Source organism: Notechis scutatus, chromosome 5 (assembly GCF_049901735.1).
Source record: "Notechis scutatus isolate UNSWTSFEM ecotype Mainland chromosome 5, rNotScu1.2, whole genome shotgun sequence".
Classification (NCBI taxonomy): Eukaryota; Metazoa; Chordata; class Lepidosauria; order Squamata; family Elapidae; genus Notechis; species Notechis scutatus.
In genome coordinates, this window is record NC_142013.1 from 74,694,092 (window position 1) to 74,721,658 (window position 27,567).

Sequence of the window (27,567 nt, forward strand, 5' to 3'; positions counted from 1 at the left end):
GCAAAAATGTATATACTGTAGTTAAAGGATTTTATAACCTTAACAAAGGTTATGTATCAATATACCACAGCACTTATGAATCTACCAGTACTTCAACTCATAAAGTTCAATATGCTGCCTTTTTAAATAACAGGAGGTATGTGCTATATTGAAAGCCAGTTTGATGAAGTGGTTAAATATACCAGGCTAGAAATATGGACACTGCCTTAAATACAAAACCATCTGGATGACTTTTGGCTGATCATTCTTTCTTAGTTCTAGTGTTGTGGCCTGTCAGGTTCTGGCTCCTCTGTCAGCCAAATCAGAGGAGCAGGTAGAGTAGACATCAGAGCCAGCATCAAGGCAATCTGAAAGTTTCAAGGGGGAAAAGGGAATGGAGCTGGCAGAGATAGAGTCAGAGGTGGAGTTTGGGCTGTCCATTAGCCCCCAGATGGAGAGTCAACAGCCCCAGGTCAGGAGATGACTGCTGAGAAAGAGGAACAGCTGGATCCTGTGCCTGACACACAGATGCACAGAAGGCAGAGGAGAGGAGAGCAGCGGGACTCTATGGGCCAGTCCTCAGGATGGAACAGCCACCACTGCTAGCTCTTGTGATAAAAGGCAGGGGACAGAGATGAATAGGTGTGGCAGACAACTATTTGTCTCCCTGTCAGTCAGCCACTGATAGTCCAAACTTCTGAATCCTGCCTGGAACTCTATTGGAATTCTTCCTTGGAATCTGCGATGCTGTGAGTTGGGTGCGCCTTTGGAGTGTGTGTTTGTGTGTGTCTTCTTTTCTGGAAAAAGAGTGGGAGCATCTTCTGGGACTTGTAATGAGTGTGGTGAGTCAGAGAGACTCCTGGTGTGTTGGAACCATTTCAGGGAAAAGGGGAGTGAGCTTCGCTTTCCACAGGCATTAGAGACTTCATTAGCCTGCAGAGAGAGAGAGAAAGAGAAAGAGAAAGAGAAAGAGAAAGAGAAAGAGAAAGAGAGAGACTCTTTGCCAGGGTTGCTGATGCTCCTAATAAAGGGAATGTTTAGTTAAAAACAGAGGTGCTTGTCATGTTTAGGAGCCGGGTAAGAACACCTAGGAATTAAATAATGGCAAACCATTTCTGACTATCTACTGGGTACCAAGAAAACTTTGTGTCCTTTTCAGCAGTTGCCATATTGGCTTCAAGAGGCATGCACACACATGCTCACAAATGCACACATACAATGAGTAGAGGAGTGGAGAACTCTTCTTGTGAAATATTTCTGGATTTTCTCAACTGTGTTAATATCAGATACATGATGTGGGTCCCAGACTGATGAGCTGTATTCAAGTATTGGTCTAGCAAATGTTTTGTATGCTCTAGTTAGTAGTGTGATATTACCAGAGAAAAAGCTACATAGGATTAGGTTAACAACTCTTAATGCCTTTTTGGCGATATAGTTACAGTGAGCTCTAGCACTTAGATCATTAGAGATGAGTACTCCAAGGTCCTTGACAGAGTTTGGATCATCAAAAAGGTCTTGACAATTGAGCCTGTATTTTATTTTCTGTTGGTTTTTTTTTGCCAATATGTAAGTCAGAGCATTTATTTGTTGAGATTTGAAGTTGCCATTTGTTTGACCATTCTGATACATAGTCGAGGTCTTTTTGGAGGGCAGTGGTATTTTCTGTGGTGTTGAATAGCTTTACATCATCAGCGAAGAGAACGCAGTTGCTCTTAATATGATCACAGAAGTCATTTATGTAGAATATGAAGATAGTTGGTCCTAGAACACTGCCTTGAGGGACAGCACTGTTGACAGGTACAGAATTTGATAGGACGCTCCCAATTTTGACCATTAGTTGTCTGTTTGACAGGAATGCTTCTATCCAGTTACATAGGTGTCAAGAGATACCATAATATTTTAATTTTAGGAGTAGTTGTCATGTACCACTGAATCAAAGGCTTTATAGAAGTCTATTGCATCTATTGCTTTGCCCTGATCGAGTTGTGTAGTCCATATGTTTTTGCAGTGTAAGAGTTGCAGATTACAGGATATTTTTTTCTGAAACCAAATTGTTTATTAGAGAGTAGGATGTCTCTAAGTGGAAGATAATGGATTGGTTAATAATTGATTCCATGACTTTACAGGTGACGCAGCATAAAGGGATTGGTTTCTAATTTTCAACTAGGCTGGGGTCTCCCTTTTTGAAGATGAGGATGACTGTGGCTTGTGACCTTGGTTTGTGCAAAGAGCTGGTCCTGAAAGATTTTTCATAGATTATGCTTAGAGGTTCGGCTATAGCAGTGGATAGCTTTTTTAAGAAGTAGGCACATATTCCGTCCGGTCCAATAGATAGAGATGGTTTTAGATTGCATTGTGCTTTTTCAACTTTGTCTTCTGTAAAATTGATATGTATTAGATTGTTGTAGTTGTCTGTGGTTTGACTAGGAAGTACTGGGCTTGATCCATTGCTGTTTACAAATACTGAGCCAAAGAATGTGTTAAAGAGGTTGGCTTTGATGGTGTTGTTGTTGCAGTCTTTACCATTAGGTCCTTTCAGGGATAGGGTGGACCTTGAATCTTTTCGTTTGTTGTTTACAAAATTGTAGAAAGCACGGGTGGAATTTGTGTGTAGAAGGTTTTCCTCTTGTTTAATGTGATAATTAGTGCATTCAGTTTTTATCCGGTGGCATAAATTTTTGTATCGGCTTTTGAAGTTGGCAATGTGACTATATTTGTTTTTTCGCCAATGTGATCTCTTTTTGGATTGAAGCTTCCTTATTGTTATGGGTAATCTGTTTTTCCTGGTTTTGGGAGTTGTTATTGGTACATATGGTTTGATGACTCTTTTGACTTCTAGTAAAAATATGTTGTAATGGTCTTCTACAGTATTGCATCCAGTGAATAGAAATTGCCAATCAAGGGATGAGAGATTGTTGTTTATAAGATCATAGTTGCCTTTTTTGAAGTTATAATAGGGGATTCCGTCATTGTGATGATTTTTGTACAGACGTATGTTGAGACAAAAGTCAATCATGTGGTCACTGTTGGAAAAGGGTTCTTTAATTTGTATTCCATAAGTTGAATTCAAACTATTGCAGAAGATGAGGTCGAGGCAGTTGTCAAGCCTGGTATTGTTGGTTACCAGTTGTTCCAGTCTCAGATTTGTTACAGCATTGTAAAAGTTTGCATGTATGGGTTCAGTTGTACATTTGTTTAGGGTCCAGTTAATATGAGGTAGATTGAAGTCACCAAAGAACAATGAAACAGACTGGTTAGAAATCTGTGGCACAAGTGGAGAAAAACGAATTTGAATGAATTTGTTCTAATGCAGAGTAGGGTCCTTTTTAAGGCCAATTTAGAGACCTACTGTATGACACTGGATGTAACAGAGTTTACTTCTCTGTCTCTGCTGTGTCTGCACATAACAAGCTGTGGATAATGTCTTCTGGCTTAAATCAATCAATCAGGTATGTTTATAAAAGTGATTAAGATATTCTGAGTGAAGAATGGGTTTCTACTGCTTAAAGGAATCTCTTTGGATTTAGAACGTGCATGCATAAAAACTTACCTATTTATTTATTGTTATCATCTGTTAAAGTTAATGCAATCTTATACAAAATGTAGATAATGAGCAAGAAGTAGTAATCCAAAGAAAAAAAAGTCATGAGATGACAAATCTAAAGGAACTATACCTAAGTCTAATAAATACTGACACCGTTTAATATATCTTCCTTGTCTTTCTATCCCTGAAAATCATCAAAACTTTTCATGCATCAGTTAATATTGATTTTTTATTTTTTAAATGTCTCATTTCTTTTGATGGACTCAAAAGTCTTTGACTTCCCAGTCTTTTGCTTTGTTTCAATTGATTTACTCTTCTTTCTTTTATTTGTTTGAAATGTGATCCTCATTCATTAATCCTTTTATATGATCAAACCATCTCAAGGTACTTCTTTTATATTAATCATTCACTTTTTATTCATTTCACACATATTTTTCATCCAGGCAGTCTGACCCAAAGCTCTTCATTCAGTCAATTTTGACCCAAAGCCCAAAGCTACATTTTAACACATATAGTCTCCATTCCATTTAACTTATTTTATGTTGCTTCTGACATACCCACTTCTCACTTTCATATAACAAAGAGGACAGAAACACATTCTTATACATAACTGTTTTTATTTCTTTTGACATAAATTTATTCTTCACAATTTATTTTTCATATCAACTACTTTTCTACCAGTATTTCAACATTTTAAAATTTCACAATTCATCTTGGATACAAAAGGTCTTTGTAACTATAGGCCACTTTTTCATCTTCCCTTCTTGGATAAATTGATTAAGAAAGTGATGGGTTTATTGCTTCAGAGATATCTGGATAAAGCTGATTATCCAGATTGATTTATATTGCTGTGTTTAATATCTAGGTTGTTGACCCATGTTACAGAAAATTCTATTCAATTTCTATATAAAATTAATAGGATAACTTTGAAACTATAGAATGGGTTTCTATCTATATTCTGATGATGCCCTTTACTATCAAACCCCAAGAGAGCAATCATATCCCTTGCACTTTATTTAAAGTTGATAATAATGAATCAAATGAGAATACATAATGATATTATAATGCGGACAGGACAGATATGCTGTTGCTAATGAGAAATCTTGATTTTAGGACCGAGACCAACTCTGTTTTGGATAGGATTCAAAGTGTGAAGGCAGATGCTTATTTCAGCAGAAGAGATCATTATACAAATCCCATTGCCGCCAGAGGTTGGTCATCAACGCTCATGGAGCATTAGAAAAATTATCTGTCTGTCTGTCTGTCTGTCTGTCTGTCTGTCTGTCTGTCTATCATCAAAGGTTAATATAGCAAAGTTATTATTAAATAATAATTTCCTATCATCACCTCAACTTTTATTATTAAAGTATATACAGAATCTCTTTGTGTGTGAAGATTTAAAAATGAATTACAAAATGATATAATGATCCCCAAGGAAATAGTGATTGTTTATAGCTTAGCACAAGTTTTTTTTCCTAAGCTGAGAATCTTACTTAGCATTTGAATGCTATGCCAGGAGACAAACATTCAAAACTGTTATAACTAGAGTTATAATAAAGAAGTGACTGGAATGGATAGATATTTAATTTACATTAATTATAGTTACTATATTATTCCCTAATATACTTAATAATATCTTGGCTAATCTCCCAAATTGTATTAACACTAGATAAGCTATCATCCAGGGCACTGATTAAACCAATCATCAAAATATTAGAAGCTATTATAGCTGATAAACCAACTTCCTTGAGCAGTAAAAGAAGCACAGAAGATTGTATCCCTTATTAGGTTTTTTTAAAAAAGAAAATCAGTACATCTTTGATTTTGAATCATAATTATTTAATTTCTTCACATCTTCATATATGCTCATTGTTATATAGATGGATATACTTATTAAAACCTAAAAGGATTCTGTTACATAACTATAATCCCTCTTTCCACTCTACATATGCATGCATGCACGTACAATATGATATGTATTGATATGTATTTTTATATTTTGTATATGTTGTTTTTACATTTGTTGCTTTTATCTGATTATTCTGAGCTGCTCAGAGTTGCTTTTGATGAAAAAGGCAGCTATGTCAATTTAATAAATAAATAAATATGATATTTGAAAATAAAAGCCTTCCAATTGATCTGTTTTAATTTACTTCTAATCAGCTTATTAAGGACTCTTGTTTTAGATTGCCTGAGAATATGAAATGGTGTTTTATGTGTTGAAAACAATTTATACTAGAGAAGCAGAGCTGAGACATCTTAATGATTCTTATAGATTTATTTCATCAACCATTTTTAATATAGCTAATAACATTTAAAAAGAAAACTGCAAGAAATGTTACTATTTCAAGATATTTTTTTTAAAAAAATACGTAGGAGATAGTATTTTTTTAAAAAATAAAATAATACACACACACACACAAATACATATTTATCTACATATCCCACAATGTCTATAGAAGCACTAGAGGGAATTGATTTAGAGAAACTTGATGTGATGGAGAAAAAATGCTCTTACAGACTTACAACCTCATCTCCTGAAGGACTTTAAAAAGCAGACATCATGGGCTCTGATTAAATAGACATGTCTAGAATTGTAAATAGCTGGTCTTGAAAGCTTTGAGTGGGTTTCTATAGCTTTTTTACAGATGCCTCAAAGGTGGAAGCTGGAGAAAGAGGATAAGTCGAAACTTCTCTCTTCCATATGCTACAGAACGTTTAACGGGCTATATGACTCATCTCTGTTGTGATGAAATCTGACATTCATCTCTTTGTTCATTTCTTAAGATCAGCGCCTAGTATCCAGGGAGGCTGAAGTGTTCCCTCAAAAGTTTTTGAATCACCATTTCTAACATTGCATTTGTGCTTGTTAGGTTGCTATGTAGACACTCTGGTACTGGCCTTAATGTACTCTGTAGTAAATATTGTTGGCAAATAATGCCCAATGGGTGCATGTGTGTGTGTGTGTGTGTGTGTGTGTGTGTGTGTGTGTGTGTGTGTGTGCATACTGTATAGATTAATTATATTTTTTTCCTCAAATAAATGTTTAATTTTAATACTTACCTTTTAAGTAAATTTCTGACTTGAAGCATAATTGAATAAATCAGCAAAGCAAATTTTATGAAATCTTTCTTATCTTTATACAAAATAGCCTGGGATCCAAATGAGTACGTTTTTCATTTCTATGTAACACTGATATGAACATTAAATACAACTTTCTACCTGTTGCAACAGAACACCTGTAGCTTTAACCATGCAATGCGAGTCTATAATTCAGGCTATGTTCTATAATATTATATTATTGGGATTGTGTTTTGGTCAGCGTATTTTCTGGTGGATAAAAGTGAAGGGTAACTTCTGAATCATTTTTTCTTTCAGCAGTTGGTCCATATTTCCCCTGGGTTTTTTCCCCTTCTTATCATCTTGTCTTGCCATCAAATCTAATATAGGACAGTCAAAGCTTCATTATCTAAAATATTGTTGATGACTTACTTCCAGTTGTCAACAGAGCGTGACAGGTTTGAAAAATCTTTCCTTCAGTAAATGGCAAAAATTATGAAAATTTCTGAAGACTTTCAAAAGAGTATTTTATACACTGGAAAATTTATGGAAGAGGAATAGTTAGCAATTGAGCCATAGGAGCTAGAAAAAAACATGGGTGTCTATTAACAATAATGTGTGGTTTAAAATGGCCTTTCAGTTGAGTAAAATCACTGGCTATAGCAATGAGATGATGGAAAGTGCTTTTATAGGTTAACCACCTCTATGTCTTAATGAGAATAGCATTATACTTGCAACACTAAGAGCATCATGGATGCAAATTCATGCTGTCTTGCACAGGCTAAGTTTATTTTTCTTAACAAAATTTTTATGTAATTGCAGACAGACCTGCAGATTGATTCCTGTTACATGTTCATATTTCAAAACCTTATACATGACGAGTAATATGCAAAAGGGCATGTCATTAATTTTGTGACTTTTTCTTGATTTGCATTAATGCAAGCATGGCTGTCTTATTATTAGCTGTGTAGAGCCAGTTTGGACAATGGTAGAGGACAAAAACTTGCAATAAATTCCTGGAACACAGATGTTTCAAAGCTGTATCATTCATCTTTCAAAACTTTCTATATCCCAAGATACTTTATTCTGAAAAAAAATTGGAAAGCATTATTTAAAAATTAGAATTCAGTAAAGGTTGAAATCTAAATTTAAATTAGATTGCTGACGTTACTGATGTTGCTCTTAGCTGTTAAGTTTATGCATTTAATTAGCAGTATCCCAATTAAAACAAAAAGATTAAAAAGAACAGATAAGATAAACCAAAAGCATTGCAGATTAGATAATATGTGCATTTTATTATGTAGTGTAAAGATTTTTTTGATGGAGAACGAATATGGTACAACACGTATCTATACTTCAATGAGACTTCCCTGGTATCACTAGTTGGTCTGGGAAATATCCTAACTGAAGTACTAGACTGTTGTCATTGCTAATTGATATAGGCCATCTTCCCACACTTCAGGGGTGGGATTCTACCAGTTTGCATCTATTCGCTAGAACCGGTTGTTAACATTCTAAGCAGTTCGGAGAACCGGTTGTTAGAAGAAATTACTGGCCTAATCCTGTAAGGAAGGCAGGAAGGAAACATTCTGGTGTTGCTTACAGAAACTGCCTCTCCATTAATCCTTATTACATTCTTGGCAGGACTAGACTTCCTGTCTCAGGAACTTCTCTGGAATCTTTTTCCCCTCCTTTGCCGGTACTTTGCTTGTGTGGAGTGACCATTCAAAGTTACAATGGCACTGAAAAAAGTGACTTATGACCATTTTTCACACTTATGACTGTTGCAGCATCCCCACAGTCATGAGAGACCAGGTGAGGAGATGCATGCCTCGATGTGAGTGATATTGAGTTGGCCACGCTCAGCTAATAACATGACCATGAAGCCACATCCACCCAGTCACATGACCACCAAGCCACACCCATCAACTAAGCCACACCCACAGAACCGGTTGTTAAAAAAATTGAATCCCATCCCTGCCACACTTGTATTCTCCAGATGTGTTGATTTGTAACTGCCCAAGATGATTGGGGATTCTGGGAATTGCAATTCAATTTAAGCCCGAGGAAGACTTCCATAGATAATACCGAGCTAGATTTTCTCCCCCACAGATAAACTTCTTCCAGGTTAATAACACCTCTGGTCATCATGTTCCATTATTCTCTAGCAATGGAAAAAAAGATGCTCAAACATATTTGGATTTATACAAGACCTTAGATTCTCACTTTATCTATAATCCAGGTTTGGAAATTGTACAGAGCTTTGTCCTGTATCATGCACAATATGCGTCCTATATCATGCACAATGCAGAGCATTATGTGCTGTGCATACATAATAACTTTAGTAGCTCTTGAATTCCTTCTCAATCAGATTACGCTTTCCATTTGGATAAAATATCATCTGTAGTGAGGTTATTTCTGATGTATGGTACAATTTGAATTATTACAGAGGGCATTGTTTGTATTTCACTGATATTTAAACTACTTTTTAACTTTAACTTCCAGTTAGTGACTTTGGAATGCTGGAATGTCTCACTGCAGAGTCTGTGATATTTCATTCTATTACCCTCTCCTGTGCCTTCCAACCCATACTTTCCCCCATTGCTTCTTTCTGAAAGTGAGCTGGGATAATGAATTGAGCCATGACATGCTCCCCCTGCAAAAGGAAGACTACCCTAAAATAGAACAAACACACACATATTATTACCAGTACCTTTTCTTCAATGTATTTAAAATCACCCAGGCTTAGCTGGGTACTTGGCATGGAATTTGCGTGTGAATTTAGGGACCACATAGATCTCTATGTCTTTCTTCATGTGTGTCCACTAAAGCTGCCATATTACTCGTGGAGAGTTTTCACAAACCCCTTCGTGCTACCATCCATTCTGCCTCTCTTAGAGGGAATGCCTTCCATGGGACTAAATATTGCAACTTCCCCTTGTGGATTTGGGAGTCCAGGATCTCCTTAACTGGTGCTACTGCATACAGAGTTATTGTACGCTACTTCAGTGAAAGACAAAAGTTCAGCCCAATTGTCTTGCTGGTAGTTCATAGCATTGGAGGTACTGCTCTAGTATGGCATTTGCACATTCACAAGCTCTATTCATTTGTGAATGACTGAACAGGTAAGACTCTGGGAGGAGCCTAACAGATTCAAGAATTCACACCAAAACTTTGACTTGAATTGTAGTCCCTTATCAGTTATTATGTGATTGGGAGCACCATGCAGCTGATACATTGTGTTGCATGAACAATTTAGCCATTGACCGGATGGAAGGGATCTTAGGGCAAGCCACAAAATGGACTTATTTGGATAAAAGGTCCATAGCAACCCAGATCATGGTATTCCCAGCACTTTCTGGTAACTCCACAATAAAGTCCATTGATATTTCCTTTCAGGGAGCTGATAATTTTCTGGTTAGCCATTTTGCTAATGCATACATTGGGAAGCTGGCTACATAGATCTCTATGTCTTTCTTCATGTGTGTCCACTAAAACTGCCATATTACTAGGTGGAGAGTTTTCACAAACTCCTTCATGATCTCACCAGCTGAATAAAGCCCCAGGGTGGGTTTTTATATGCAAACATTCATAGTTCCTCCACTTTCCTGGGTGTCATTGAATGCAACTTTGGCTTTGGCAGTTTGGTCCTGGGCACAATTTCAATAGCATAGTCTATGGGGCGATGGGGCAGGAGCACATAAGATTTCTTCTCACTGAACACATCCACCAAGTCATAATATTCTTTGAGAATCAATGGTTCTGTGACCTCTTTCCTCCTATGTTTATTGGTGGTGTTTGCTTTCGATTTGTCAATTGCAGGCACGTGGCAGCAATTTATCACTTTCACTATTGTCCCTCAGCTGGTTACTTTCCTCTACATCCACCACCCATTTCCATCCCAATTAGTGGTGAGGTTCTACTTTCTCTACCACACCAAGCCTAGGACCATAACCTAAGTCAGCACAGGGGCTATGGTGAATCAAATGGTTTCTACATGAGCCTTTGCCTTTAATTCCATGGATTAAGTCAGACAGATAGATAGTGTTCTTCACACTATTGACCCATCTAGTTGGGAAAAAGCTATGGGATTTTTCAACTTCCTCATCCTCATCCCTAGCTTTTCCACCACTTGGTGACTGACTAGTACACTCCAAGTCCAATAGGGACGTTAAGATCCTTTTACTGCCCAAAGAAACCACAGCAACTTGACTCTAGCAGTCATGGGCATGATGGGACCACTTTCCATCTTTGTCTTTCCCTCACTCTTGTACATGACAGTGCCTGTCTTGTTAGGAGTCGGAGTTTCCTCCTCCTCACTGGATGGAGGGGTGCACTTGTTGTCCCATGTGGGTCCCTTCTTTTGGCTTTGGCAGTTCTTCCCCCTTTTTGGTTGGTTACGAGGCTGGGGGACAAACATCAGGCATGGGATGAGGCACTCAACACTTGGCTACCCAGTAGCCCTCCTTGTCACAGTGGAAACTTCTGGTAGAGCTCAGGTGTGGTTTTCCCATTTTGACAGAGGGCACACCCCCTCTTCCCCCACTGTGAGGTCTTTGCCTCTCAGCTGGGTGGTAGCTGTGACTCTCCTGTCCTGTGTGCTTGTGAAATTCCATTAGGTCAATCTCCACCTCATTGATCATGTGATGCTATGCCTGTAGGGTTCATGGCACCCCTTGGGACAGGCAGGTGTGGTATGACTCCTTATTCAGTCCCTCTCTGAAGTGGGTGACCAGTGGGCACTCAGGCCAGTCCCCTTAGTGACTGGCAAGTTGACAGAAGTTGATAGATGTACTCTTATATGGTTATTTCCCCTGTTTCAAGTCACCGATGTGGGATTTGCATGAAGGGATGCCAGAGGGTCCTCAAAACACTCTCATAAGGGTTGCATAAAGGCATCGAGGTCAATCAGCTCTAGAGCATCCTTGTCATGCAGGGACACCAGCCATTCCAAGGGGGCGTCCTCCAGGTTGACAGCGATGGCATGGATCCATGTCACATCATCTGGGTACTTCACTCTGTAGCACTCCATGTAGTGTCAAGCCTGAACCAAGAAGTGGGTTAGTGGTTTGGGTACCCATTGAGATGAATCACAAAGGGGGGGGGGGGTGGCTTTTAGCATTCCCTTTGTATTAGAGATTCTATGGTTTATTCTAATATTTTTTTTAAATCCTGGTCTGAAGCTTTTCTTTTTCTTAAATAATGTTTTTATTTTATTCTATTTTCATATTCTATTTTTTCCTTCTTTTTACTACAGAAACAATATTTGAGGTGAAACACTGTGATGCTTGCATATAATACTTGGCTTTTCAAAATTGCTTTGATAGCTGATGACTTATTACAACCATGATCATAAAATTAGCTTATTCTAATTTTAGGGTCTATATAGTCTCTCTCTCTCCCCCACTCCCCCCTTTTCAGGCTGTTCAAAGCAGATCAGCATACAAAATGTATATCGGCTGGATGGCATGCCTACAAATCTCCACCAGTGGGCAATAAAGACTTGCTTTACCTATTTTGAGTTTAGAAATTCTAAATATGTAGGTGCAATAGGAAAGAAATGATGGAATTACTGCTATAGTCTCCTCCCAGCTCTATAATCAATTGCTTGTATAAGCTGTTATCAAAATGAGTCTTCTTCCCCACCAGATTTCCTTTTCACAGAGAGGCTCACTCCTCCTTATAATCAAACAATTGCTTTAATATGTATCTCTTCTTTCCTCCTTCATTTCCACCGATGGAAGAAAGACATGGGGAATACCGTTTGAATGCTTTGATTGTCAACATGAGTATTCTTTTCTGGGGAGTAATTACATGACAAGATCCAATAGACAATGCATATGGCTAAAGGTTTTAGCAAAGGTAGTTGTAGAGGTGTGAAATGAAATATTAAGAGAATGTTGTATTCCAGACAAGGAGCTGAAATTCAACTTTGATTGTATTGTGGAGCTGAACACAAGAAGAATCCATAGAAATAAAGAAACCTTTTGGAGAGAATTGCTTGTAATCAGGCAGAAACATGTGAATGCTGCCTCTGTACTCTATTCTGTATAAATGCTCCTGTAGTTTCACAGGTGTAAGGTCAGTCTGTTTTCAATGAAATAAAAACTATCCAACATGGTACAGAAGTAGAGTAGGGGTGGAAGTTGCAACTATGAAACAGATTATGGTTCCCTACATAAAATCCTAAAAATCATGTGAATGGCTAGGAATCGAATTCTTAGAAATATCTGGTGACTCTCATGGAAGAGAAATTCTATTAATGGTGTCATTAAGATCAGGGATATATCACTGATATAGCCTAGAGGAAAGTGGGTGGGGACATGATCGAATAAGGTTTTAGAAGATGGTATTTTCAATATTAAGCAAAAATCAAGAACATGGGAGCATAACTTCAAACTGACAGAAGGGAAGTTCAAAAGTAATGTTACAAACTATTACTTCACAGAAAGAGTAGTGGGAGCTTGGTACCAACTTCCAGCCGAGGTAGAAGGTCAATCATCAGTAACTAAGTCTGAACATGCTTGGGATAAACATATGTCCATTATCCGACAAACATAATAAAATAAAATAAAAATAATGCAGAATATTAATTAAAACAATTCATTAATTATTTGAAATGAAAACAAAAAAACTCAAAGGCTAGACTCGATGGACCACTAAGTATTTTTCTGACATCAGTTTTCTATATTTTCATGTTTCTCTGACTACCGATAATCTTCCACTTATAGTTGTTTAACAACCTGTCAAAGTTATAGTGGTAATGAACTTATGACCGCTCTTCATATTAATGATATCACAATGTCATAAATATGTATCATCACAATCACATGATCAAAATTCAGGCTCTTGGCAACTGGTATGTACAGCATCCCAGGATCACATGATTTCCAATTACGTCCTTCCTAAGGGACTTGCAATAAGCAAAGTCAATGGAGGAAGCTAAATTTACTTAATGACCATTAACTTAAGAACGCTTAGAACTATGATGATCCATTTGACTGTGGAAGAAATGTCATAAAATAAGCCATAATTCACTTAATGACTACCTCTCTTAGCGATGGAAGTTCTGATCCCAATTGTGGTCATAAGTTCAGGACTACCAGTATTCAGTTGTGCTTGCATTTTGGACACAATTCAGTGCAGGCAAATGTCATTTTGCTCTTTGAAGTTGAGTCCAAATAATTGCCTCAGGTTAGGCTAGTTTCCAATAACTGTGTTTGTACAGCCCACAGTCCATGATCTTTTCTAAGAAAGAAAGGAAAACAAAAAGAAGCCCTTTTCTGGTTGTGGTATGGACTATGGTACAAGTGAAATTTTCTAAACTTTGCACATGAAATAAGAGATGTCTTTCAGGTAGGTATTCTATTGTTTCAATAGAATGCCTCATTTAAATAAAACATATTGATTGTCCTGACAATTTCTTATATATTTTGTCCAACATACAGTCCAACATTTCTCCGTTCTTTCTCTATATTTCTCTATGCTATAGAAAGTCTGGTTTATCTTTAGAAATTACTCACATTCTTGGCATGATTTAAATGTCTTGGCATTTAATTATGCTCTTCAATTTCAAGAGGGGAGTCCTTCTGTCCATACCGCTCAATTATTCAGGTATTCATTCAGTTTCATTTTTTCACTCATTCAGAGAGTAAATGTCCAGGGACTTGTACTGTACTCATAGATTGTGCAAGTAAAATAGTGCTTGGGCTGTGGGAAGCAAACCACCAGTGAGTTCTCTTGACTTTTTGTGGAAAAAATTATTTACCCCTATTTAGAAACAATGGGAAAGGAGGAGCAGACAAGTGGCTAATTAACTGTTTTTACTGTAAACTGTCCAGAGTCACTTAGGCGAGAGGGCAATGTAGAAATTTGACAGACAGACAGCTATAGATAGATACGTTGGTAGGTAGACAGCCAGCCAGCCAGCCAGATAGACAGATAGATGATAAATAGAAGATAGTTGGATGAGAGACAGACCAACAGAAAGACATATCAGCAAGGAGCTCAACATTCATCACACACGCACACACACACACACACACATACACACAAAAGAAACCCTAAAGGAACATAGATTTATAATAGAATTGCAATTAGAAGTAACAGTAATGAAGCATTAATGGGTTTAATATGTTTTATACAACATATTAAAAAGCAAGGCTTGGATGACAGAACAGCACAAACTGTTCTTTTGAAATAACTCCATGTTCACTGTAGGAAATATGGACAGAACCTTTTCCATCCTTTCTGTTCTCTTTGCCAACTTGCCATTTCACATTTCTCATCAAAATAAAGAACGGTATGTACTGTTTCTCCATCAGAAAAATAGAACAATCTTGATGCTACAAAAAAACCAACCAATAATTGTTAGAAAATAATTGTTTTATTATATATAAATGGAAGAATTATTATATAGCTACACAACTTGGCTACAGGATGGTTACATAACCATACAATCAAATAAAATGTACAGCGTACGGTCATTGTCATGTCACAACATGTAAATATTGTGCTGCTGTTGCTATAGCCCCACTTAGTGGCTGGGGATAGATAAGCTTAATTATATTGTCTGAAGCCAGACTCCATTTTCTGTCAGCCTTTGGAGAAGACAGAAGCAGCCATTTTGACCATGACACATAGACATCCAGAGACGGGATAGTGACAACTTAGTCACCCCTCTTCCCTTCAAACTACAGAGACAACACCAACCTAAAAATACAGAACAAACTGTAGCATGCTCCCTACCACAAGAATCAACAAGGGTCAAAGAGCAATTGGACCAGTCTTCTGCAGTCTTCACTGTTGCTACTTAAGAGTTTCAATTGTCACTGGAAATTCTTCTCAGAACAAAAGGAACCATGCTTTATATTATAACCATAGATGAAAACTAAATACTGCCATCTACTGGCTGAATAATTCTGCAGTTTTTGCAATATAAAATACATTCTAACATGTATTCCAACAATAATAATGCAACATGTTAAGATAAGTGAACATACAGAACTCCTCCTCCTCCTCCTCCTCCTCCTCCTCCTCGCTATCTGAATCTAGAGTGAGACAATGATGGAGAAGTGCTCTGGCAGTCAGAGCTAGGCTGCAAAAATCCGAATAACCAATACAGTAAATTGATAACCAATAAAGAGATAAAAATACTGTGCAAGCACTTGATACATCAACAGGTTTGCCTTAGAGATGAGTCTTGAATGTTCATCCTTCATGTCTAATAGCAACTGCTGTCCCTTTATGCCTGTGCCTGTTACACCGCCTTTGTTCTCAATGTCATGCTGAGAGCAAGGAAAGCAGCAATTCTTATCTGTGGATTGTTGCTTTATTTGATCTGATGCAGCATGGCACAGTATTTCCTCTGTATTAAGGGGAAATGCAGTTCTGAAACAAAGATTTTTGATCACCTGCTAAATATGTTTGCCTTTTGACCCATGCTTCCAGAATTGAAAAAGTGTGATATAGATTATATGGATTGTCTCTAAATTAAACATATTTTATGGGTTAAATCTCATTTGCATCCAGAGTTTTCTGCAGATAACAGACAAGCTGAATTCTGAAACTTGGTAAATAGGGAAAAATGCACTTATCATAAAAATAAAATATGATTTAAATTTTCATAGGAAATCCAGCAATAATCAAAACAAGATGCTCAAACCAAATTTCCATAGTACTGAGAAAATGTAACCAACTGAACCAATCGTGTATATAAGCATGAAATAATAGATGCTGAGAACTATAATGAATTCTTGATTTAGATAGCTTAAGCTTAGCTGATGAGATATGATCTCTAGAGAATCAGGAACTATTTTATCATATATACATATACATATACATATACATATACATATACATATACATATACATATACATATACATACATACATACATACATACATACATACATACATACATACATATATATATATATATATATATATATATATATATATATATATATATATTCTTAAGTTTTCGCGGGTACTTACATGTATGGTATTCAGCTTTGTTCGGGTATTTTCCCACGTCATTATAGTTGTGCTTTTAAAGTTATAGCAACGTTTCAGCAGAATCTCATCTGCCATCATTAGGCTTCTGTATTGCGTTCGTCTGTGAGTCAGACTTTCACAGCCGTTTCTGTTTTAAATTTGGGGCTAGCCTACTTCTGTGCCAGAATGGTTTTTTTTTCTTAATCTTGATTGGTTGGGAGTCTTGGTCTGTGTTTATTGGTCTTGGAGTTTGCTGTGTCCTGCTTGATTGGTGTTTCTAATATCTTCTGTCTGTTTTGTGGCTTTTTTTGTCTTGATTGGCTGGCAACATTGTGTTCCTGTATTGGAGGCTTTTAGTGCGGCTTGGCTCTGAGTAAATGGACGGCTATCATTTATTAGGAAGCTAGGTTTCATCTGGGTGCCTGGTTGGGGTGTGTTTGAGCTGGAGGTATCAGCAGGGATCTGTTTGTGCCCAGGTGTTTGCCTGGCTTGTGGTATGGAGATTTTGCTACAACTTTAAAAGCACAACTATAATGACGTGGGAAAATCCCCGAACAAAGCTGAATACCATATATGTGTGTGTGTGTGTGTGTGTGTGTGTGTGTGCATTTTCAATGAGAACCAGAAAGAAAAAATGTGCATTAGTTTACTTATATGTACCCAGGGGTGGGATTCAGTTTTTTAACAACCGGTTCTGTGGGCATGGCTTAGTTGGTGGGTGTGGCTTGATGGTCATGTGACTGGGTAGACGTGGCCAACTCGACATCACTCATGTCAAGGGGTGCTTCTCCTCGCTTGGCCTCTCATGACAGTGGGAATGCTGCAATGGTCATAAGTGTGAAAAATGGTCATAAGTCACTTTTTTCAGTGCTATTGTAACTTTGAATGGTCACTAAATGAACTGTTGTAAGTCAAGGATTACCTGTACAAAAATACAAAAAGGTTTTTTGCTTGCAAAAAGCTGCCCTAAATACCAATCATTAGATTAAAAATACCTGCAAGCCAGAGTTACAAATCAGGCAGGGTGCCAGAGCACCTTGAGGAATGAAAATAGTTAAAATGCAATGATAACTTTCAGCAGCCAACTCTTGCTCATAAAGTGAAACCCTTTCACAGAGAGGTCATTTAAGCTCTCCAGAAAAAGCAGACCCAGGAAAAGCAATCCTAAGATCTATTTGCACCACTTAAAAATACCAGCTGGTCTCACTCACCCGGGGTGGGATTCAAATTTCTTAACAACCAGTTCTGTGGGTGTGGCCTAATTTGTGGGTGTGGCTTGGTGATCATGTGATGGGGAGTGGCTGGCAACCTAAATTTAAGTGGTCCTTAATTAATGACTAGGTGCTCGCTTAGTGGCCAATTGCTTAGCAAGTGCTTTTTGCCAGTTTCCAAGGCCTGGGGAGGCCCTGGAAGGCCCAGGCAGGTGGCATATGTGGCTGGCAACCCAAATTTAAGTGGTCCTCACTTAATGACCAGGTGCTCGCTTAGTGGCCAATTGCTTAGCGAGTGCTATTTGCCAGTTTCCAAGGCCTGGGGAGGCCCAGGCAGGTGGCCATGTGGCTGGCAACCCAAATTTAAGTGGTCCTCACTTAATGACCAGGTGCTCGCTTAGTGGCCAATTGCTTAGCATGATATAAGGATTAATGCAAATTGGAAAGGAAAGACCGCAGAGATTGTGCACAAGTGATTTGTACCAACCAATACACTATGTAACTGAAGATGGTTTATGTTTTATGTTTTTGTTTATGTTTAAAAAAAAATAAAACACTTTTATTTAAAAAAAATCATTTATGTATGCATGCAAATTCTTGTTACATTGATGTTGCTATATATTGATTCAAGCAGAAACAGATAATGTATAACATCAATGTAACAAGAAGTTGCCTGTCTCCCTTTTGGTAAGTTGCTTTTTTTTAATTTATGTATTTATTTATTATTTTACTATCTGTTTTTGTTTTTATTCATCATAAAAACAAAACAGATACTAAATAAATAAATAAACACATAAATAAAAATTATTTTACTATTCATCTTGATGTTTCTTCTTTGCTTAAAGTAAAATAATTAGTAAAATAATTTTTATTTATGTGTTTATGTATTTCTTTAGTATCTGTTTTGTTTTTATGATTAATAAAAACAAAAACAGATAGTAAATAAATAAATACATAAATATAAAAAAGCAACTTACCAAAAAGGAGACAGGCAAGTTGGCTAGTTGACTATGACTATGTCCTCCTTAGTCTTCTAGCTTGCAGCGAGGCCGGCCGGCCCAGGAGTCAGCTCTTGACCAAGCTGGCGGTGGTGGCGGCAGAAGGAGGTAGGGGACTGGCTCAGCAGGACTTGCTGCTTTGCCTCCTCACTACCAATCAGTGGTGGGAAGGCAAGGCAGCAACCCTTGGGCTGTGGCGGGCGAGGGAAGGTGGCGGGCCGGCACCGGCAGCCTAGCCAAAATGGCGGCCACCATATGGGTGAGGCAGCGGCACCATGCCTGGGAGTCGGCTGTTGGCAGTGGCGGCAAGAGGGGGTAGGGGACCAGGCCAGCAGGAGCTGCTGCTTTGCCTCCTCACTACCAATTGGTGGTGGGAAAGCAAGGCAGCAACAATAGAGTGCTGCGGGCGAGGGAAGATGGGGACAGGTGACCGGGACTGGCAGCGGTAGGTAGACAACCGGGTTGGAAGATCATTCTTACCGATCCACGTCTTCGGAGGCCAGTGGTGGGGTAGGCAGTCCGGGTGGGTGAGGATGGCTAGCGGCAGTGGGAGGCAGGCAGGGCAAGGCAGGCCAGCCGGGCGAGGACAGTTAGTGGCAGTGGCGACTGGGGCTTGTGGCTTGCCCTCAATCAGCAGGGCAGCAGAAGGCAGGCAGGGACAGACAGCTGGCTGGCTAGCCAGCTGGCTGCCTTGGCTGCTGCTGCTGTTGCTGCTGTGAGCAATGGCACTGAGCGGGTAAATTTTTGTAATTAGTGCACATGCGCTATAAGTAGGGGTGGGGTGGGGCAGGCAGGGGAGAATGAGGAAGGGATTTTTGCATGTGCACAGTAAAAAATATGTGTTGTTTTTTTTAAAAAAAACCAGTTTTTTTTACTTTGGAGCAGCGGATAGGGGTGGGGGCCGGGGCAGCGAAGGGAGGGGCAGGTGGGGGAGAATGAGGAAGGGATTTTCATGCATGCACAGTAATAAAAACCGGTTTTTGGCCCATAGGAGCGGCAGAGAGGATCGGGGCCAAGCAGGGGTCGGTTTTACCAGTTCTTAGACCTACCTGTGATGTTAACAACCAGTTCTATAGAACCAGTGTGAACTGGTAGAAACCCACCCCTGCACTCACCTCACAAGATATCCTAAGGAAATCAACCAGATTTAAGGAAAGGTCACATGCTCCCCAGAAAGGCAGTAAAAAAAAATCAGTGCCAAGCTTGCATCCTGTCTCTTGGAAGTATACCCCAAAAGGACAGTGCCAGATAGTACTAAAGCAGTGAGGAAGACCCCCTCCCCAGATAGAAAAAGAAACCATGAGGCAAGAAAAAATTCAAACACAATACAAATAATTAAATCACAACAGTAGCTGTTGCTTGTTGAAGCTGAATAGGGAAAATTATCCCATCAATAAACGCAGGATTAAACATCACCAAGCACAGAATTAAGCTTCACCAAAAACCAGTTTTAGACCAAAACTCAGAAAGGGTATGTAAACTCACGTTTGAATGTCAATCTTTCTAGCTAGCCAAGAAGCCTTGCTGAATGTCACTTATCTTGATTCCCTGTCACTAAAAGCTTTGCTTCATTATTCAATTATTTCTTCAAAGTGCTGATTGTCCAGGGAAGTATTTCCTCCCAACAGCAGTGTAAAAATCTTAAAGCAACCATTCCCCTTTAAGAAAGTCAAGCCTCAGAAGCTCCGAAGACAGGAAGTCTAGGCTGTCTGGCAAGAATGTAATAAGGGTGGAAAAAAACAAAAGGAGATTGCTTCTAACTACCGGTTCTCTGAACTACTTAGAAAGTTAACAAGGGATTCTATAGAACCTGACAGAACCGGTAGAATCCCAACCCTGTATGTATCTACTTTTGCAATAGCTATAATTTAATTTGCTTCAGTTTCTTTTAAAAGAAACTGTGGATATTTGCTATTATGATTACTATTACCACTCATGGGACCTGTGCTAATTGTACTAATCATTGTAATTAATTAATAATTATACTAATTAATTGTACCCCTGCAGACAGGGGTCTGCGAACTTAAACCCTCAAAGAGCCATTTGGACCCATTTCCCACAGAAAAGAAAACACTGAGAGCCAACTCAATGTCACTCACTCCCACGCAGTCACATGACCCCCCAAGCCATGACAAACCCAAGCCAGGTTTGTGGCTTTTGGTATTTTCTTTTCTCTGGGAAACAGGTATCTCTCTCTGTGTATGTGTCTCTATCTCTTCCCCCCCCTCTCCCTCATCTCTCTCTGTCTCCTCTCTTGATCTCTCTCTTTCTCATCTCTCTTTTTCCCTCTGTTTCTCTCATCTCTCTTTCATCTCTCTTTCATCTCTTTCTCTCTTTTTCCCTCTCTTTCTCTCTCTCATCTCTCTCTTTCTCTCTCATCTCTCTCTCATCTTTCTCTCATCTCTCTCTCATCTCTCTCATCTCTCTATCTCATCTCTCTCATCTCTCTCATCTGTCTCTCATCTCTCTCTCTCTCTCTTGTTTTTCTCTTTTTCTCCTTCTTCCTCTCTCATATCTGTCTTTTTTCCCTCTCCCTCCCTCTCATCTCTTTCTCTCTCATCTCTTTCTCATCTGTCCCCCCCCCTCTCTCTTGTGTGTGTGTTCCCTCTTGAACCATTTCTAAAAACAGGTGAGGGTTGGGGTTTTATTTATTGCTGATGTTCTTTCTTCTTCTTTGGGTGCTTTTTACTATATGATTTAAATCAAGAGTCATTTCAGGTTCCCAGATAAATGAAGCTCATTCATCTCCCTGCTGCAGCTTCCTGTTGGATGATCCCACCACTGGCTGGCCCCTCCCCTTGCCCTGACCTCCCACTCACTCCTCACCTGCCCTGAGAAGAGAAGGGTGACAGTGGCAAATGGAGTCTTGCCCCATATTCTGGAGTGGGAGTGAAGCACCCATCTACTTGACTCTTCTTTTGACCCTTCTTGTTTTGTGCATACCTCAGCCACTCGGGGAGACACACAAATTGCTCTCTGCCCCAAGATACTGGCCTGGTCTGGCTGCAGCCAGTGGTCCATGTCATAATGGGTTCCAGGAGGAGGAGGGGATGCCATCTCACCCATTGTGAAGCACGCTAAATTTAACTCAACTGTGCATGATGCTGCAAGAGCAGCAAGCAGACCATGGAGACAGTGAGACCAATGGCATCAGCTGCATCTGGGCCAGCCAATGTCTTGGGGCAGAGAGCAATTTGTGCATCTCCCCAAAGAGCCGAGGTGCGTGCAGCACCAACAAGGGACGGAAGAAGAATCAAGTAGATGGGCACTTTGCTCCCACTCTGGTATACGGAAAGTGTCTCCATTCACTGCCATTGCCCTTACCTTCTCACGTCAGGCTAGCAATGGAATGGAGGGTGAGGGGTGGGGCCAGCCAGTGATGGGACAGAGAGCCACAGCAGAGGGTACAAAGAGCTGCATGTGGCTCTGGAGCTGTGGGTTGCCGACACCTATACTAGGCATTAGTTTTCTTAAGCGGAACAAGACTGAAAATTGAGCTTAGAGAATATGTGATATGAAGTAATATATCCAGAAGCTTATATGTATGTTCATAGGATCTCTGGAAAAACTCTCCTTAGCTCACCTACTTACACCTTGTGAAAAAGCCACATTTTCCAAAAATGGAATGATCCTTTGCAAGGAGATTAGCAAAAATGCTTGCTTGCTTGTATCTTTATTTATTTTCTATCAATCAAATTTAGGTATCACCCATCTCACTCTCAATATTGCTAAGTCTTTGAATTTAGTGATACAAAGCAGAACAAAAGTACAATTGTAGAAACAATTTCTACACTGTTTAACTAGCTCTTTGTACTTTCTACAACAAAGGTATTTTTTTTAAAAAAGAATTTTTCATGATTGTGTGAATCTGAAAGGCTGCTGTTGAAGTCCATGATGAAAAAAGTCTGCCAGGCAGACACTATCATTAATCACATCCTAGAAATCCATTCTTATATAGTAGTGGCCTGAAGTGAACATTTGATTAATTCCCATCAATATGTAAATCCAACCTTTCTATAATCACAGTATTCTACTTACCCACCTTGCCTAACTCTATTGGGGCAAAGTTGAGTTTTTGTATTCTATTTTCTCAGTAGTCAATCTTTATTCTCTGATAAACATATTCAAAGGGAATTCCTAAGTATTTAGAAGTTTACATCACTATGGCTGCCTCATTCTAAAACTACAAAGAATCCCAACCATTAACAAGCAAGCATTATTCTTATATGACACATATCTCCTCTCAAAGTCCTGCTTTGCTCATCATGGGAAAAGATATTTATAAGATATATTGGCAAAGAATAGCAGGATTATATGCCAAGATTATATAATCTCTGCCATGTCACTGGCAGACTGACAGATACCTATATTGTAGGTAGCAGTGATATAGAAAGATACTGGAGTAGATACTTTAGTGAAATGTTAGGGCATCATTTCATACTGCATGGGAGAAGGCAATGACAAACTATTCCTATACTTTACCAAGAAAACAACATGGATATGTAATATAAAAAGATTGGCAACACAATGCCAGATGATCGGTCCCTCCAGTCAAATGGCACTCAACAAGCTACTTTAGAAGAGCTGAGGATCTTTAAAGAGCTAATGAACATGACTACATTAAAGCTTTAAAGATATCTAGTTGCTGATGTTGCCATAATGGAAAAATTGTGAAGCTGCAAAGGCAGAATTACAGTGAGAATATAGAATGCAAGAAGCATGTACACAGAAAAGCTCAACACAGCAAAATATGAAAGGAAGCCAACTACACATTGATATCTTAGGAATCAGCATATTAAGATGGACAATATCAGCTCTGCCTGGCTCAACTGGGGCTTCACAAACATCCTGCCATCAACAGAAGAAGATGGGAGGGAAGGATGAAAGGAGAAAGAATGGACTTCACATGGTCTTAAAAATTATTAATAGAAAGAAGTGGAGAAGCTCAGTGATAACAGCAAAGATGTGATTGGGGCTCAGTCTGGAGCATATAATAAACTACTCATGTGCAAGTTTCAATTTAAAGTAAGGAGGTTCTACCTTGAATTCGTAGAATTACGAAATGATCAGTAGACAAACAGTACCTGATTCCAAGGAGATCATGGCATAAATTGAAATTTTGCACAATACAGCATCTAAGATATCTTAGAATATATTCCCTATTTACATGACCCTCTAGTATTAGAAGATGAAGTTGAATCAGCACTCCTGTCATTTCCAAATTGGAAGGTTGCAGAAATTTTGCAAGTAAGAGAAGAAGAATCAGTCAAAGTTCTAAACAAATAAATGCCGGAAAATCTGTAGTACAATGCAGTGGGCAACAGACTGGGAAAGGTCAATCTGTATTCCAATATCAAACAAATGAAACAAACCAAAAATACTTAATAGAAGGTACAAACTATTGTACAATATACTCAATTTGACAACATTAAGTATGTTATACTTACAGTATATGTTTAGAAAAAGAAGTGGGCATCTAAGTTTAAAGATTCAAATCATCAAATCCAAACAAATGAAAAATGAACAGAGTTACTGAAATATGCCACATCCAAGTGTCACAAAGGCTATAACATTCCATTACTCTACATAAAAGCGTATAAACTGCGCTGGATTGTATGGAAATTGACAGAATTATTTGAAAAGTTGATTGGGATATACTTGTGTTCATGTAGCTCATGGGAATAAACTATCAGGATATGTAATTTTAAACTATTATTAATTCACTATTACACATTAACCAATATTCTTTGCCTAGGGCATTGCACACCAAAACAACTAGACACAAGGATAGTTTTTCTCTCAGGCCATCACTTTGTTAAACAACTTATTCCCACAACACTGTTTTATGCCCTAGGATGTTAAACCACTTAGTAGGATTGTATTACTATTATCTTTCTCATTTTTCTTATTACCTATTTCCCTGTTATTCTATTCTATTCTATTCTATTCTATTCTATTCTATTCTATTCTATTCTATTCTATTCTATTCTATTCTACAGAATCTGAAGACACCTTTGCTCATCTTGCTGAAAGACAACATTTTAGTAGACCAAGCAAAAGCTTATTTATAGATGAAAATGAAAGACAATTCCCAGCTGTTTCTCACTGTAAATACACAAGAGCATCATATCAGTAACAAAGTTGCTCTTGGATAATATCAATATCAGAGTTTTGGCAAAAAGCTATGGACCAACTATTACAGGCTTATGGCATTCTTTAAAATGGCATCCATATCACTGGAGAAAATATTAAGTGCATCTGTGAACCCTCAAAATAATCTAACAGAGACTGATGAACTTTGGTACCTGACCACAATGCAATAAGTTTGATTTCTTTTAAAAAATGGCATTATATCATGGTTATACCATCGACTCTCAAAACCTATATAAATGTGCAGGTAAAAGCTGTTATGAGTCCCCCAAGACCATAATATGTAATATACTATAAGACATTTTAGAGTCTATTAATAGTTATATCATATTTAGGCTTCATTTAGTGATTGTAGTAATCTCTTGAACACTTTAATGCAAGTGAGACTGAATTGTAGTGGACAAAACTGTGTGAACACAGAATCAGAGAAAGTGAGGACATCGAACACAGTGCTCCCATATTATAATCTAAATTTACCAGTAAACTTGTCTTGTGTAGTTTTGCAATATGGTATGATGTGATTATTATGAAAGATGGTGGTGAATACTTAATAACTTTTACATCATGCTCATTTCTAGCTGCAGGAAAATAAATGCTTATACAATATGAACAACAAAGACCTGAATTTGGTAAGAGAATTTAAAAGTTTCAACACTAATATGGAAAGAAATTAATCACTCATCACTGATGATTATAACTATCAACTGAAAACATTCTACTTAGAGATTCTACTTAGAACAACCACTTCAAAACAGCTTTGGGCATTGACCTTGGAGAGCACATATGAAAAACACAATTCAAAAACACACTTATCACACAAATGTGAACATAATGAATAATATATCTTTTCAAGGACTAAATATTTTTCATGCCTGGGTCACCCATTATTGTCCACTTTGTGTATTGAGAAAAATAATTTGTAAAATATCATGCAATATTGTGACATCAGTTGGATTTGTGTGTGTGTTTGTGTGTGTGTGTGTGTGGTGAGCTTTTTTGTTTTAAATTACTTTATTATGAACAAATAAAACCCTGGAATTATTCAGAACTTCCCATTATTTCCTTTTGTTCCATTGCCTCTTATAGAGAATAAATTAATAGGAAAGGAAAAGTTTCTGTTGGATAAAAGTGACAGTCTACCAGTATGGGGATTGAAGAGCCAAGCATTATATGTTGTATATTTCTACAAACATGAAACAGGCCTTGTTCACACAGTTGGAACTTGTCATAGTTCATCTAAAGTAACCTGCCATGATAGGAAAGGAGATTTCAGTTTATTCTTTTTTTTTAAAACAAGTTTTATTAATTTCAACAACAAACAAATAATTACATATTTAAATCTTTTCCTGTATTTCCACAGAAATTTCCCCAATATTCTCATAAAACACAAACAAACACAAACAAACATATAAAAAATCTTTTAGTAAAGTACCTTGGCCCCAGTTACCTCTCTTTGTATGGGCAGCGCATTTCACTCTTCACAATTCTATCTTATTTAATCCATCTTAATTAAATCATTATATTTATATCCTTTGCCCATTCATTATCCCTCTATCTCTTCTTATAATAAAAAGAATTTCTCCTGAAATCACTAATCAGAGTATGATGCCTTTCTATCCTCCCCCTAAGTTAGTAAAATTAACATTCAACATAACAAATACCCAATTCGGTTCTGCTTGGTACATTCTATCCACCAAAAAATGTTTAAATACATTGTATCCTCCTTTCCTTCAATATTTTATTACATTTTAAAAATCAATCATTATTAAAGACTTCAACATTTTAATTTCTTATTAAATCTTAAACCATTCTAATTTACTATTTCAAATATAAATGTTACAATACCATCTTCTGTACCTAGCAGAATCTTTCTTGCAAAAGTTTATATTTCATCCTTTGTCCCTAAAAAAAATTCCTCTTCTCCCATCCAATTTTAAAACTTTGAGGCTTTTCTCCGCCTTTCCCCTTTCTTTCTTCCCCCACCAAATCTTCCTACCCCCCTTCTTCTTCTAACCTCTGCCTTGCTAGGATCCCTTCTCTGTTGTGTTCCCTTTTTCTCTTGTTTGCTATCATTATATTTACTTTGCATCATATTTTTCTCTTTCTCAAATGTTTTTTTAGGTCTTAAGTCCTTCATTTTCCTTGCTCTCTTCCTTCCTTCTTTCTTAGATAAGTTTTAAGATTCAATAAAGATGGCGTCTTCGTCTTTTTCTTGTTGTTGTTCTTCTGTTTCCATCTGTTTCATCGTCTGTTGGTAATTAACCAGCGCCATTTCTAGAAATAGAAAAGCTTTTCCATACCATCTTTGCAGGCTGCTTTTGTTTGCTCATATTCATCCCTCAGGTCCTCAGAAGGAAAAGCCATTATAAATAAATCTTTTCTTTTCTTTATTCCTCCTTCTTCTTACACCAACCAAATATTCAGAGAGAAAGGTAAAACAATCCCAAAGTCCACAATCCTCAATAAATCCAAGCAAGCCAAATTTCCCTTCCTCTTCCAGGGGTGGTATCAAACAAAAAAAAAAAAAAAAGAGAGAGAGTCCAAATCTGTATTTTAAAGCCTTTTAAAATTATGTTTCTGTCCTCAAATCTTCAAGGCATCTCCTCCAACAAGATCCAAATTTATATATT

At 37.9% G+C, this 27,567-nt stretch overlaps 1 protein-coding gene across 1 annotated transcript; it reads right to left on the reverse strand.

The window, feature by feature from the left end:
* Positions 1 to 257: 257 nt before the first annotated feature.
* On the reverse strand, positions 258 to 21,853 carry LOC148130538 (uncharacterized). The gene is made up of 3 exons (XM_087967500.1): positions 21,731 to 21,853; positions 2,444 to 3,241; positions 258 to 347 (listed from the first exon to the last, which is right to left on the reverse strand). The coding sequence occupies exons 1-3, from the start codon at positions 21,851 to 21,853 to the stop codon at positions 258 to 260; spliced, it is 1,011 nt and encodes a 336-aa protein (XP_087823626.1).
* Between the last annotated feature and the right edge of the window lie 5,714 nt (positions 21,854 to 27,567).